Source organism: Hyaena hyaena, unplaced genomic scaffold (genome assembly GCF_003009895.1).
Source record: "Hyaena hyaena isolate Hyena2069 unplaced genomic scaffold, ASM300989v1 scaffold_76, whole genome shotgun sequence".
In the NCBI taxonomy this organism is placed as follows: Eukaryota; Metazoa; Chordata; class Mammalia; order Carnivora; family Hyaenidae; genus Hyaena; species Hyaena hyaena.
The window spans coordinates 371,633-385,420 of record NW_024080709.1 but is presented as its reverse complement, the minus strand read 5'-3'; the positions used below and the strand labels follow the sequence as shown (position 1 = coordinate 385,420).

Sequence of the window (13,788 nt, the reverse complement as noted above, 5' to 3'; positions counted from 1 at the left end):
GGTACCTCTTCCAGGCAGCGTTTGCACTTGCTTTGGCCCCTCTCCTCGGGGCTGCCTCAGTAAACTAGGTTCTCTGAGAGTTTTGGGGAACCCCTGGTAGTGTGAATTTAGATGGCTAACTGGTGCGAACGGCAGTCCTGGAGCTCAGATTCTCGGGCGATTTTTTCCCCTCCCCCATCCGTCACCAGGGTTGACGTGCAGATTTCCTGGCTGTCCTTTTCTTCCCGGCAAGTTTATTTGTCTATTTAAATAAAGTGTTATTTATTACACCAAGGGTGAGGCGCTCACTCTTGGGTGAGGCTCAGGAGTCCTGGTTTCCTGTGTGAATTTCTTGCCAGGGAGGAGGATCATGGATACATTTTTCTTTCACTGTAGAGACTGCAGAAGGGTGGTGTCTATTTGGCTGATGGTGTCTTAGATTCAGTGAAACAAAATATTATTTCACCACTACTGCTCCCTCTCTCGGCCCCTCGGCTTTCCCCGGGAGGGGTTTCCATAATCTGTCTCATCTTTGCAAAGGAGTCTGGACCCCAGGAGGGATGTAAGCTCATGCGGGGGGCTGAGCGGCCGGGCAGCGGCTGACTTCAGTCCTGATCTCCTTCTGCTTGGCAGGTCCTCAGCAAAGGCCAGCCCCTGGGCCCCGCAGGAGTTCAGGTGTCTCTGAGAAACACGGGGACCGAAGCGAAGATCCAGTCTACCGTGACACAGCCTGGTGGAAAGTGAGTTGTGCCCGGCTTATCCTGCCTCACGGAGAGGGGATGCTGTGACTGGGGGAGTTTCAGATCCAGGGACTCCTGGGCTTAAATCCTGATTTGGAGTCTTAACTTCAGGCACGTTCATTCCTCTCAGGGCCTCAAACTCTTCATCTGTAAAATGGAAGTCATCTGACCCATCTCCTCCAGCACTGAGGGGATGAGTTAAGGCCTCTACAAGTATCTACGGCAGTGCCTGGCATGTAGTAGGCCTTCATTTAACAGTTGGGGGCTTGCTCTGGAGCCTGAAAACCTGGGTTTGAATCCTTGTTCCCCCACTTACTAGGTGTGATTCCAGGCAAATTACTTAGTGCCTTTGGGCCTTAGTTTCCTCATTTATAAATGATGGTGGTGGTGGAACCCACCTCCCAAGGTTATTAGGAAGATTAAATTAATATTATTATTTCAAACTGCCTGGTGTGGAATATGTGCTTATTCGTGTTAGCTCAATATAGATTTGCTCGATTATGATTAAAAAAATCATTTTATCACTATTACATCGAAATTATTTTGTAGTTGGAAGCGACAACTATTTAAATAACCTTGTTGAGTCAGATTTAAAGTATTTATTTAATGGATGTATATCGTCAAGTTTTAAGTGTTAACAGATGTGCCAAGATTAATTCGGAATAGTTCCAACTGATAATTTTGAAAGCATTCAAATCATTACTCCTTTAGTATACAAAACCAGCTTAACTGCAAATTAGAAGTTGATAATGAGTCTGTCAGTAAGCTATCCAGTTTTTAAATGAGGGTTGTTGAAATTATCTTTCGGTTTTGGGGTAACGTTTACTTCTGCTTGATTGATGCCTGCAGGGGGGACACAGGGCTTCCATTTTCTCTAGACTAGTTCGCATTTGACCTCGCTGGGAAGAGTGACTTGAACTGGTTGAATCTCATTCTTCTGCACTTACTGAAACAATGATCTTAACCTTGCAAAGGTAGAGGTTCGATCTCACTAAGACGAATATCCAGTAGTGATTTCCGTTTCATCGTAGCAAAGTAGCAAAATACCAGAGCAGAAGAAACGAGGTGGATTTTCGAGAGTCCATTTCACTAGAATTAGCCTTCTCGCTGTCCGGGGCTTTGCGTGTGGAAAGGGTTGACGATGTCAGAATCCCGGTGGTGACGTTCCCAGCCTCGTCTCCTGCCTCTCCGGTGTTGTTTTGCCCACAGCTACCTCACTGGTCTTCATGAGCATCTGATTTCATCACAGTGGTTTGTGCAGGAGCCCGGAATGGCTTTTTCTGTATTTGTTTCGGCTAACAGATCTCCACCGTCCGGCACGGGAATCAGAGCTTGCTGTCCTTTGCCCTCCCCGTGTCATCAGCATCGTCTTGTATTAGCGACGGCCTCAGCCTGTCAGATCTGTTCTCTCTTCTTTACATAGGACTCCTCCCCTGCCCACTTCTGTTCCTTTGGACACTTCCCTCCCTTCTCTTTGCCTATTCATGCCTAACGCCTCTGTCAGAATGCATGTGAGTGTTCTGTGACTGATCCCTCCTAAGCCACAGTGACTGGTTTTCAGTTAAAAATCCTTGGGGTTTAAGGGAAACCTGAAACCTCCTTCCTGTCTGGAACAGGAACACCTGTTCTTGTATATAGTAAGTACTCAATAAGTGCTTCCTGCTATGGATTTGCACAGCGAAGGATCGAATTTTGTTTATGCTCCTTTAGCCAGCTAATGGCTAGTTTGTGATAATTCGAACATTATTTTCTTTTAAAAAAATTTTTTTAATGTTTTATTTATTTCTGAGAGAGAGAGAGAGGCAATGTGAGCAGGGGAGGGTCAGAGAGAGAGACACACAGAATGTGAAGCAGACTCCAGGCTCTGAGCTGTCAGCACAGAGCCCGACATGGGGCTCTAAGCCACGAACTGTGAGATCATGACCTGAGCTGAAGTCGGACACAACCAACTGAGCCACCCAGGAAGCCTCGAACCTTGTTTTCTAGTGCTTTCTAGTCATAAATTAGTATACTTGGGTTGTTGAAAGAAAGTTTATTGGCTCTTTGTGTTTCTTAGGTTTGCATTTTTTAAAGTTCTTCCTGGAGATTATGAAATTCTTGCAACTCATCCAACCTGGGCATTGAAGGAGGTGAGTATTATGTCGATAGCTGTGCCAACAGTGTTCTGGTTTGGGGACAAACATAGGGGTTTCGATTCAAGATATGAAATGGGTTTACGGTTTTTCTGGAAGTAGATAAAAAAACGACAGTGCTACTGATTGGTTTGGTGGTATTTATAAGACAAAACTCACTGTAGCAGATGTTGCTTTTGGTTTTAGGTGACAATATTGTCTTCCTGCTGTGAAATAGGTCTGTTATTAACTGTAGCTATTTTAAGCTGAATCAACACCAGAAGGACCCGATGAGATTTATTTGTTGTTCTTTTTCCAGTGTGAAACAGCAATCTATAAATACACTTAACTTTCTAGAAACCATTATACATGTGCTCAAGAAGAACGTAAAAGAATGTTTATTGCAATTTTGTTAGCAAAATATTGTAAGCAACCTGAGTGCCCGTTAGGCGTAGAGTGGTTTCATCACACAGTGGAATTCAGTAGGATGGCAGTGGTGAATGAGCCAGAGCTGCGTGGATCAGTAGGAGCACGTTTTAAAACATAAAGTTAGGAGGGCGCCTGGGTGACTTAGTCGGTTAAGCGTCTGACTTGGGCTCAGGTCGTGTTCTCGCAGTTTGGGAGTTCGAGCCCTGCGTCGGGCTCTTTGCTGACAGCTCAGAGCCTGGAGCCTGCTTCAGATTCTGTATCTCCCTCTCTCTCTGACCCCCCCTCGTTCACACTGTTTCTCTCTTTCTCTCTCCAAAAATAAATAGACATTTTTTAAAACAAACCCCATCAAGTTGAGGGAAAACAGCAAGTAGCTGAGGGTGAGGAAACACAGTATTGTTTAGATAGTAGTTAAAAACATTCAGGGTACTTCCTGTGTAGAAAAAGCTTGGCACTGTGCATGGGAATGGCAGACCCCAAATCCATTAACGACATTGATATCCATAGAGGGAGGTAGTTGGGGGATTTGGAGGTATGCAAGGGTCCTGAGTTTTATTTCTGCTTTTATTTCTTTAGCTTGTTAGAGTGTATATAAGTGTTCTTTAGCATAGTCTTTATATCTTTTTGCTTGATGGAAATCATTTGTACTAAGACATCAAAAAAGGAAGAAACAGACAAGGTGAGGTTTTGTAATCTGTAGAAAAACAGTTGAAGAAAGATATAAAGAGCATTTCAACACATTAACTTTTATATTAGTTTTGAGACTGTGTCTCATTCCTTTTTTTAATACCTTTTTTTTTTAACATTTATTTATTTTTGAGAGAGCATTGAGTAGGGGAGGGGCAGAGGGAGAGCGAGACACAGAATCCAAAGCAGACTCCAGGCTCTGAGCTGTCAGCACATAGCCCAACACAGGGCTTGAATCCGTGAACCGTCAAATCATGACCTGAGCCAAAGTTGGATGCTTAACTGACTGAGCCACCCACGCGCCCTGTGACTGTGTCTCATTCTTGTTAAGGAACCATCAGAATCAGTATTTCTGTTTTTACTGAAAAGGTTTTGCACATTTATAATGGATTGTATGGTTTCACACCTAGACTTATCTGTATACAGTTTATGATTGCCAGTTTTCAGGGTCTTAAAAATGTTTTGTTTAAAACTCATGGCTTAAAAACAAACAAACCTAACTTATACATTTTGATGAGAGTAAATTTTAAGGGTTACCTTGTTACTTATATGCATAAAGGAATTTGAGTTTATTAATAGAAAATTGTGTTTCAAAGTAGGGCATGGTGTTAAAAGTCAGGATAATGAGCGCTCCTGGGGGGTAGTGCCGTGGAAATGAGCGTGAAGGGGCTTCTGGGTGCTGGTTCCATTCTGTTTGGAGGTGCTGGTCACAGGGTGGGTTCAGTTCGTGAAAAATCACTGTGCCGTACACCTTGAACGTGTGCATTTTTCTCCACGTAAACGGCTTTGGCAGACAGCTTTAAAAATACATGCATACATACCATTAAATATCGGGGGGAAAGCATGTTCATTTAGAAAAATTGGAACAGATAGACCAGCATGGCAGCAGGAGGTAACAGAGGCAGACAATTAGGAAGGTGCAAAAAGATAAAAGTAAAATGTTACCATGCAAGGGAAGTCATCATTGTGGTCTAGGTTTTGCCACGTTTCAATTCATTTTGCTTGTGAACACATGGTTGTGATCACATTACACTCCCAATCTTCCATGTTACCCCACCCCTGTTATTTTTTCTTAATGTTTATTTATTTATTTTGAGAGAGAACTAGAGAGTGAGCAGGGAACGGGCAGAGAGAGAGGGAGACAGAGATTCCCAACTGTGCTGTCAGCACAGAGCCTGATGCAAGACTCGAACGAGAGATTATGACCTGATCTGAAATCAAGAGTCCAGAGGCTTGACTGAGGAGCCACCCAGGCGCCCCTATTACTGTTTCGGCGAAGCCTGTCTGCATGTTGAACACTCTGAGGGGTTGTTGTTCGGGAAGTTAAAAACCCCCTTTTCCTAGGCGAGCACCACCGTGCGGGTGACCAATTCCAATGCACACGCCGCCAGCCCCCTCATAGTGGCTGGCTACAACGTGTCTGGCTCTGTCCGCAGCGACGGGGAGCCCATGAAAGGGGTGAAGTTTCTTCTCTTTTCATCTGTAGTATCCAAAGAGGTGAGTAAAGAAAAGTGGAGAGCGGACGAGCTTGTGGGAAGGCGGAGCTATGGGCTTAGTGACCGAGAACCCATTGCTGACAGTGCAGCTCAGGGCGGCCGTCTGGTCTCCACATTTAAGAACGTTGTGTTGCTTGGTTGCCTCCCAAGAAGCTGAGTGTCTCTGATGGCGGGAGCGCAGGCCTGGAAATCCGCCAACTCCGGGTGCACACCCATCCCCACACTGCCTCTTGCTGGCTCTGTGGGCTGGCCACTTCATCTTCCTGCGCTCCGTTTTCTTGTCGAGAGTGGTGACCGGTTGTACAGAAAGACCATTGTGTCTTTTTTTTCCAAGGAGACCGTGCCCACTTTTAACTTCTCCACTTGAGTGTAAAAAAGCCTGTGTTCCTTTTATCTCTACTACTACGAATTTCAGAAGTACGTACCTCATGACATAAAGCTTAGAAAAATCTCCAATAGTGTGGCTCTTTGTGGTGGTCAGAGCACATAAGTGGAAAAGGAAGTCATTTTGACCACTTCCCCTCCTCTTGGCATAGGATGTCCTGGGCTGCAACATCTCGCCAGTGCCCGGCTTCCAGCCCCAAGACGAGAGTCTGGTGTATTTGTGCTACGCTGTCTCCAAAGAAGATGGCTCCTTCTCCTTCTATTCCTTGCCAAGTGGGGACTACACTGTGGTGAGTGGAGGAGATCTGCGTCCTGTGGATGTTCGGGACCCTTATGACGCAGCGACAGTTGATGCCATGTGGGTGTTGAAAGAAATGAATGACTAACCTGCAGTTTCGTGACCATTTTATTTAGCGTAGTTATTTAAGACGAGATTTAGCTGCGGAAAGTTTGGGCCTTCCTATTTTAAGATCGGCAGCAGGATTAATATTTTGCCTCTTGGATCGCCTCAAGCCCCTTGTCATTTGTGGCCTGTTGGGTCAATTATTAATTTCTATGGTTGAATCTTGTTGGCTCTTCGTAATGAACCCTTCCTTCTAGATCCCCTTCTACAGAGGAGAGAGGATCACCTTTGACGTTGCTCCTTCTAGACGTGACTTTACAGTGGAACATGACAGCCTGAAAATCGAGGTAAGACCTGCCTGCCTTCTGGCGGGATGGGTGTTCAAGTTGCCCATCCCTGGGCACAGGTGTGGCAAACATGTTTAAGAAAAAACAACCAGTATTTTATCTATAAGGGCTGAGCTCTTGGCAAAAACAGAATCTTGTGCTCTGTTCCAGTTTAGCTTGGGATCCCCTCTCACGTAATTTCTTCATCTCAAAATATTGGAGCCCGAGTTGTAGCTACTTTGTGTGATGAAGTGTATTTAGTGCAGGCCAGTGCCAGACAGGTCAGGTACTGTCACAGGGGTGGGTGTACAGGGGGACCCAACAAGGCACAAAATTCTGTTCTTTCAGAACTCGGTGGCTCCGATAGGTGAATTAGCTAGTCTATGTCGTGTAGGAGAATAAAGCAAGGAAGGAGGTGACACTTTCAGGGCTGAGATGGGTTGTGGTCTTCAGGGCGCTCTTGGAAGTCTTCACCGGGAGGGGGGTGTTTGAGCAACAACCCGAGTGGGAAGAGGCAGGGTGGGAAGTGTTTGAGATGGAGGGAGTGGCAGGTGCAAAGGTCCTGAGGCCGGAGTGTGCCTAGAGGGTTTGGGGGACCCGAAGGAGGCCGGAGTGGCTGGGATGGAGGGCATGGGGAAGGGAATGACGGTGGGGACATTGTATAGGACCTGGCGGGCCACTGAGGCTCTGAGCAGAGGAGAGGTGTGATTCCTCAGGCAGTCATGTTGAGGAGACGTTGCAGGGGGCAAGGTGGAGGCAGTCAGGAGGCTGTGGCCATAAGCCAGGTGAGAGCTGTGCTTGGGCTGCAGGGAAGGGCGAGTGAGAGGTGGGCTGATGGATTTGGTGAAAAGCAGCCTGACAAACCCCTTAGCTCCTAAAATAGATGGCAGATGTGTTTTCCATCACATTTTATCTTTAATTACAGAGGTAGATAATGGTTACTGTAGAAAATTTGCTAGATTGAGCAGATCCCCAAAGAAAATAGTAGTCTTCATAAATGGACCTCCCAGCGTTACAGTTATTGAAAAAGTTAGATTTTAATCACTTTCTTTTAATGTTATATTTGAAAGTACTATGTTAAAGTAGCTTAAATTGGTAGGAGCTAGCTTTTAAGTCACATGCTCAGTGGGGTTCTGACTGCTTTTTAAGGTTCTGTAAAGCACTTGACTGTTTTGTGTGTGCTGGAGGCGGGCGGAGGGTGCAAAGATGTCCTCGCTTGCTTACAGGGGTGGCGCAGAAGGGCGGGGGCAGGTGAGCGGGGAAGGGCACTCTCAGCCAAATGCAGGTTTCTAAACAGAGAGATGAATAAAATTTCACGGAGCGGCCTGTGAACTGCATGAGGTCAGGAGCCGTCAGAGTGTCTTTCTTTACTCCTACTGTGACTTAGTGCCTGGCATATAGTAGGTGTCTCTTAAAAGTAGTTGTTGGGTGAACACAGGGATCAGTGAGTGGGTAAGCTGCATCTTGTTAGAAGGATCAAGAGGGCCTACTTGAATTTTTAAAAAGCCATTTTATTTTTTTGAAATTCTCTCAAATGCTGTTGTCTGTATGCATGCATATATTCATTCATTCATTCGGGAGCGATTTATTGAGTGCCTACTGTGTACCAACTGACTAAGACAGAAAAGGTCCCTCTGTTCATGGAGCTTGCATTCTAATAGGAGTTGGACAGACAATAAGAAATCAAATGAGGTCATTTCAGATATTGAAATATCTGACGCTTCTGATGAAGCGAATAAAATAGGGTCGTGTGATTGATAATGACCGGCCAGGGCCAGAGGCAGGGCCCCTGAGATGGGACGGACAGTCAGAGAAGGCCTCTCAGACGGAGGTGCTGATGGTTTGAGCCGAAACCTGAGTGGTGAGAAGGAGCGGCCTCCTCCCCCATCTCCACGTGCGGAAGAGAGTGACCCAGGCCGAGGGAGCAGCTGGTGTAGGAGACCCGTGTGAGGCGTGTCTGCCCAACATGAATGTGGTCAGCTGGAGGCCGCAGAGACCGGGGGGGCTGGGACACAGCGACTCCGGGGAGAGCAGAGCCCTGGCACTCACAAGCAGGGGCACACACACGTGTCAGCCAAACACGGGGTGCCATGGCGAGGGAGGACGATGGCCCAGGGGGAGGGAACAAGGCCTTGAATCTGGGCCACGGTGAGAAGAGACTGGGGTGGGATGCAGAGGATGGACTGGTGTCGGGGTGTGGGGAGGGGTCCCAGGCGGCGCTGGGGCTAGCGGAGGGTGGTTCACCAGAATGGGGAGCATCTGGAGGGGAAGAGGCAGGTGGGAGCGAGGGTGGGGGGCTCTCTCAAGTTTGACTATGTGAGCTTTAACCAGGGGAGTAAGCTTCTAGATCTTTTTTATTCAGTTACTTCACAGACATGAGACAGGGGACATAGGAAAGCAGGCAGACCCTGGGAGAATGCAGCGGTGTGGGGGCAGCGTGAGTGCGGGGCCGGGGGGCCTGGCTGGCGCACAACGCTCCTGCCTGGGCAGCCGTGCTGAGCCGTCGCCTCACTGGGTGGTGGCCTGAGTGAACCAGGGAGGCTTTTGTGCTCAGGCACACATGAACCTTCTTCCTGTTCTTCGCCTTTCAGCCCGTGTTCCACGTCATGGGATTCTCTGTCACCGGGAGGGTCCTGAATGGACCCGAGGGAGAAGGTGTTCCAGAGGCGGTGGTCACCCTGAACAGCCAGATCAAAGGTCGGCAGAGGCGTGGGCCCCCGGGACTCTGCCAGTGCTGGTCTTTGATCACAGAGAGAAATGGGAAGGAAACCATCTTAATGACTGAAAACACGCCAGCCTTTTGTCTTCAGCATTGTTGTGCAGATGGAGGGGATCTGCTGTTCTTGGCTCATCTTCTGTTTGCATGTTTTTGTTTTCTAGTCAAAACAAAAGCTGATGGCTCGTTCCGCCTGGAGAACATCACGACTGGGACATACACCATCCACGCTCAGAAAGAGCACCTCTACTTTGAAACTGTTACCATCAAAATTGCACCGAACACACCTCAGCTGGCTGACATCATTGCAACAGGGTAAGCTCATTGTGTTTGTTTCTGGAAGTACCAGCATGGACATTGACAGCTGGCAGAGAACAGAATTACCTTCGATCTGACTGTGTGATTCTGCCAAGGTTCCACATTGGGTTTTAGAAACCAGGCTGGCTTTCTTAGAAAGAGAAGTGCTGGGGCGCCTGGGTGGCTCAGCCAGTCGAGTGTTCGACTCTTGATGTCGGCTTAGATCCTGAGATTGTGGGATGAGCCCTGCATGGGGCTTCGTGCTGAGTGTGGAGCCTGCTTGGGATTCTCTCTCTCTCTCTCTCTCTCTCTCTCTCTCTCTCTCTGCCCCTTTCCCCCACTCTCTGTCTTTTTCTAAAATAAAATGAAAAAAAATTTAGAAAGGTTATTGCTAAGTTTTATAAACTGAAGGTACTCTTAATGTAGATACTTAAGGAAAATTGTTTGGCTTCAAAGATAAAATGGGTCTAAGTTAGAAGAAGATCTCTCATGTCTGACTCCACATCTCCAAGACCTTCCATGGCTTAGCTCTTGAGGACTTTGGAAGATAGTGCAGTTGCTTGAGAAAAGTTTGTCATAAATGCTTCTGATCACGGTCAGGTTACTGTGTTGTACGTACCACGAATACATGAGGGGTCACCCGGTGGTTGAATTCGTGCACTTTTATCCTGCAGCGAGACCATGTGGTGCAAAGAACCCAGGCTGAGGAGTCAGGTCTCGGGTCCTTGTCTCACCCGTGTGACAGGCCTGGCGCAGGGCCGTCGCCGTCTGTGTCTGAGACAGCAGAGGCGCTCACCGAACTGGGGCTTGGCCGGAGCAGGGCAGGGTCTCCCTGGAGAGAGGCAGTGCGAGCAAAGGCTTGGAGACTCCGGGCAGGACGAGGAGAGTGACGAGGCCGGACGGGCGGATCTCAGAGGACGTCTTCACACCCCCACTGGAAGAACGGGGCTTTCTCTCCCAGGGGTCTGTTGGCCGGTGATCGGTTTTGAGCTCGGAGGTGACATGGTTAGGTTTTTGTTTTCCCTGAGACACCCCGGCGGCCGTGGTGGAGGGTGGCCATGAAGGGGACAGGACTGGGGCACAGGTGGTGTGAAAACAGACTTGATGAGGGCTCGCCTTACAGGGAAATCAGGGACAGGCTGGAAAAGTGTTTAGGGGTTCCCAGCTTGAGGGGCAGGATGGCTGTGGGCAGGGCACAGGGACCCCGCAGGTGACAAGGGTCCGGGCTTGGCCTCCGGGTCTGTAGGACCACTAGGTGGCGCTCTTCACCAGGCGCCTCAGTAGATGGAGCTGAGGCCAGGTGGCCGCCAGCACCTCAGATGTGGCAGAGCAGGTAGAGGTAGAACAGTAGACCAAAAATGGAATGCTGGGGTTTTGGGGGCGGCCTCAGAGGATCCAGGCAGCGGAGTTTAGGTACCCGGTGGCACCTGAGTGTCAGGGAGGCCCGGGGGCTGAGCCCTGAAAGCACAGTGTATTGGCTTGGTCACTGAGGAGGCCATGGTGACATTTTCTGTAGATGGGTAGGGGTCAAGGTCAGAGGGCTCTGTGGCAACTGGGAGACGAGGAAGTACATCATCATTGGAACCCGGTACTTCTGCCTCTGTTGCTCTAGAGCTCAGAAAATCATTCTGGATTCACACCCTGTCTCCTTTTCCTTCATAAACATTTTTGAGCAACTACTCGGGGTGAGGCACTGTGGTAAAGGCTGGTGTGTGACAGTGAACCAAACTAGCAGGACAGAGACGGGGCTTTTGTCTTCCTGGGGAGACAGGCTTGAACCAGGTAACTTGTGGTAGTAAGTTCCGGTAGGTGTGCAGGGAAGGGCACCAGGGCCCCTCGAGGACCCTCACTGGGAACTCGCGGTTAGCCGAGTGAAGCTTCCCAAACAGCAGGAACGATGTGTTCCAAGGCCCAGTGGGGCAGGAGAGGAGCTTTCTGGAAGGTGGCCAGCGTGGCTGGAGGCAGCTGGTGAGGCTAGAGAGCCTGTCGCCGGGTTGTGGAGGTGGGCTCTTGTCCCCAGACATGATGGAAAGCTGTTGAAGTGTTTTCGACAAGGGAGCCAGATGGATCAGGGCATTTAGAATAATTTTGTTTCTCCTGCTCTGGCTACTGTGTGGAGAAGGGATGTCAGGGAAGCCAGAGTGTTGGCGGAGGGACTTGATGGGGAACGGTGACACTTCTCTGGAGGAGATGGTGTGGTGGCGGGTCCAGAGCACCAGCAGGGGAGAACAGGAAGTAGATGCGTTTGATAGATAATGTGGGGATTGGGCAGTGGGCCTTGGGCCATCGGGGTCCCAGATTTCTTATTTGAGCAACTATGTAGATAGAGGAGACACTATTCACAGAAATGGGGGTTGATACTCTTATTTTTTTCTTAAAAATAAATATTTGGGTCAAAGGAAAGAAAAAGGACCCTTGTCGAGCATCTTTGGAAAAATTCATTTTCCTTTTGGGCCAACATAGCACATTTGCCTTTTAACACATTCATATTTTCTTAACTTAAAAACTAATTCCCAGTTTATTTGAGAAGGAAACGCTTTGGCTTCTGTCCAAACGACTGTGAGAATATCAGTATCTTCTAATGCATCAAAATCATCAATTTCTATCCATAAATGTATTCAACTCTGATGAAGGAATTTGTTGACACAAATCTATTTTTTTTTATGTTTTTTTATTTTGAGAAAGAGACAGAGGACAAGGGAGGAAGGGTAGAGAGAGAGGGAGACACAGAATCTGAAGCAGCTCCAGACTCTGAGCTGTCAGCACAGAGCCCGACGCAGGGCTCGAACTCCTGAACTGTGAGATCATGACCCGAGCTAAAGTCAGTTGCTTAACTGACTCAGCCACCCAGGTGCCCCAACACAAATCAATTTTGAGGGCTTCAGTATAACACAGCACTGTCCTACCAGCTTTTTAGTTTTTTTTTTTTTTTAAAGCTAAAGCCAATATACATTTGAGGTTTGGGGTCACTAGACTGTTGTCTTTGATAATATGAGCTAAAATTGGTGGGATGGTTAAAATATTTAAAACATTGAGAGGCACAGAGGTTCAGTTTAGAACAAAAAGGTGACATTCCTCAGGACATGTATATAAATTAAGATAATATGAAAGGTCCTTAAGAACAGCTCACCAGTTAGGGCGCCTAGGTGGCCCAGCAGGCAGGGGTCTGACTCTTCCGTTCTGGCTCAGGTCATGATCTTGAGCCCCTTTGTTGGGCTCCTTGCTGGCAGCATGGAGCCTGCCTGGGGTTCTCTCTCTCCTATCTCTGCCCCTCCCCTGCTCATGTTCTTGCTCGTGCTTTCTCTCTCTCTCATGATAAACATTAAAAACAAACAAACAAAAAAACCTCACCAGTATTCCCTTCCTGTCCTTTTACTCTGAAAGTGCCCAGAAGGGGAAAGTGAGAACCAAAATGTGTGCCTTTAAATGTAGATCAGGGACCTGCACACTTTCTCTGTGAAGGGCCAGAAAATAGATACGGTGGCCTTCACGGGCCATGTGGCCTCTATGACAAAACGCACCATAGCCAGTTCATAAATGACAGGTGTGGCTGTGCTCCAATTAATATTTATTTAGCACCCTGAAATTTGAACTTCGTATGATTTTTGTGTGTCAGACTATTGTTGTTTTGATTTTTCCGCCCCTCTTTTAACCCTTCAGAAGTATGGAAGTAAAAGTATGAACACCCTTCTTGGCCCATGGTCCATCCAGAATCAGGCAGCTGGCTGGATTTGGCACATGGGCCATAGCTCCTTGACCCCTGCTCTAGATCATAAGCTCACGTGGAGGCTGGTCGCTTCACCCTGCGGAGACGCCTGGCTTGTCCCCGTCCTTAGGCTGTGCACACAGCATCTCCTTGCTGTGCTGTTTTGTGCTGTTTTTATTTGCCGCTGGGTGGGCATTCCAGCATTGAGGGCACCCTGTGATTATCCAGCATCGAACCCAACTTACTCTCTTTCTGTCCAAAGTGATGACTGATCTTAACTAAAACGATGCTTCAGGATTAGAAACTCCAAGCCTTGGTCAGCTGAAGGCATGACGGGGGCCTCCAGAGGTGTGCCACTGAAACATGAGGAGCGTCCCCGTGCAGCGTGGTGGCCTTTGCTGGGCCTGAGCAGGAAGGGACAGGCCTGTCATGTGCTTCTCTGGGGACACTTTGCAGCACTTAACATGCTGCTCACTTAGAGCCTCCGGTGTGAGTCCTTACCTGACCAGGGCCTTTCGGTTAGAAGCCGCTGTGACGGCTCCTGGAGCTCAGTTGTAGCTTAGTAATTTTTTTT

The 13,788-nt window shown here is 48.1% G+C and overlaps 1 protein-coding gene across 1 annotated transcript in view; it reads left to right on the top strand.

The window, feature by feature from the left end:
• LOC120232711 (nodal modulator 1) overlaps positions 1–13,788 on the top strand; it is a 55,961-nt gene that overhangs the window by 8,666 nt on the left and 33,507 nt on the right. The window contains exons 5-11 of the mRNA XM_039233578.1: positions 613–719; positions 2,776–2,848; positions 5,291–5,443; positions 5,979–6,116; positions 6,427–6,516; positions 9,087–9,192; positions 9,376–9,526. Of these exons, the coding sequence (XP_039089509.1) occupies positions 613–719; positions 2,776–2,848; positions 5,291–5,443; positions 5,979–6,116; positions 6,427–6,516; positions 9,087–9,192; positions 9,376–9,526 (818 nt within the window). The remainder of the gene's footprint in view (positions 1–612; positions 720–2,775; positions 2,849–5,290; positions 5,444–5,978; positions 6,117–6,426; positions 6,517–9,086; positions 9,193–9,375; positions 9,527–13,788) is intronic.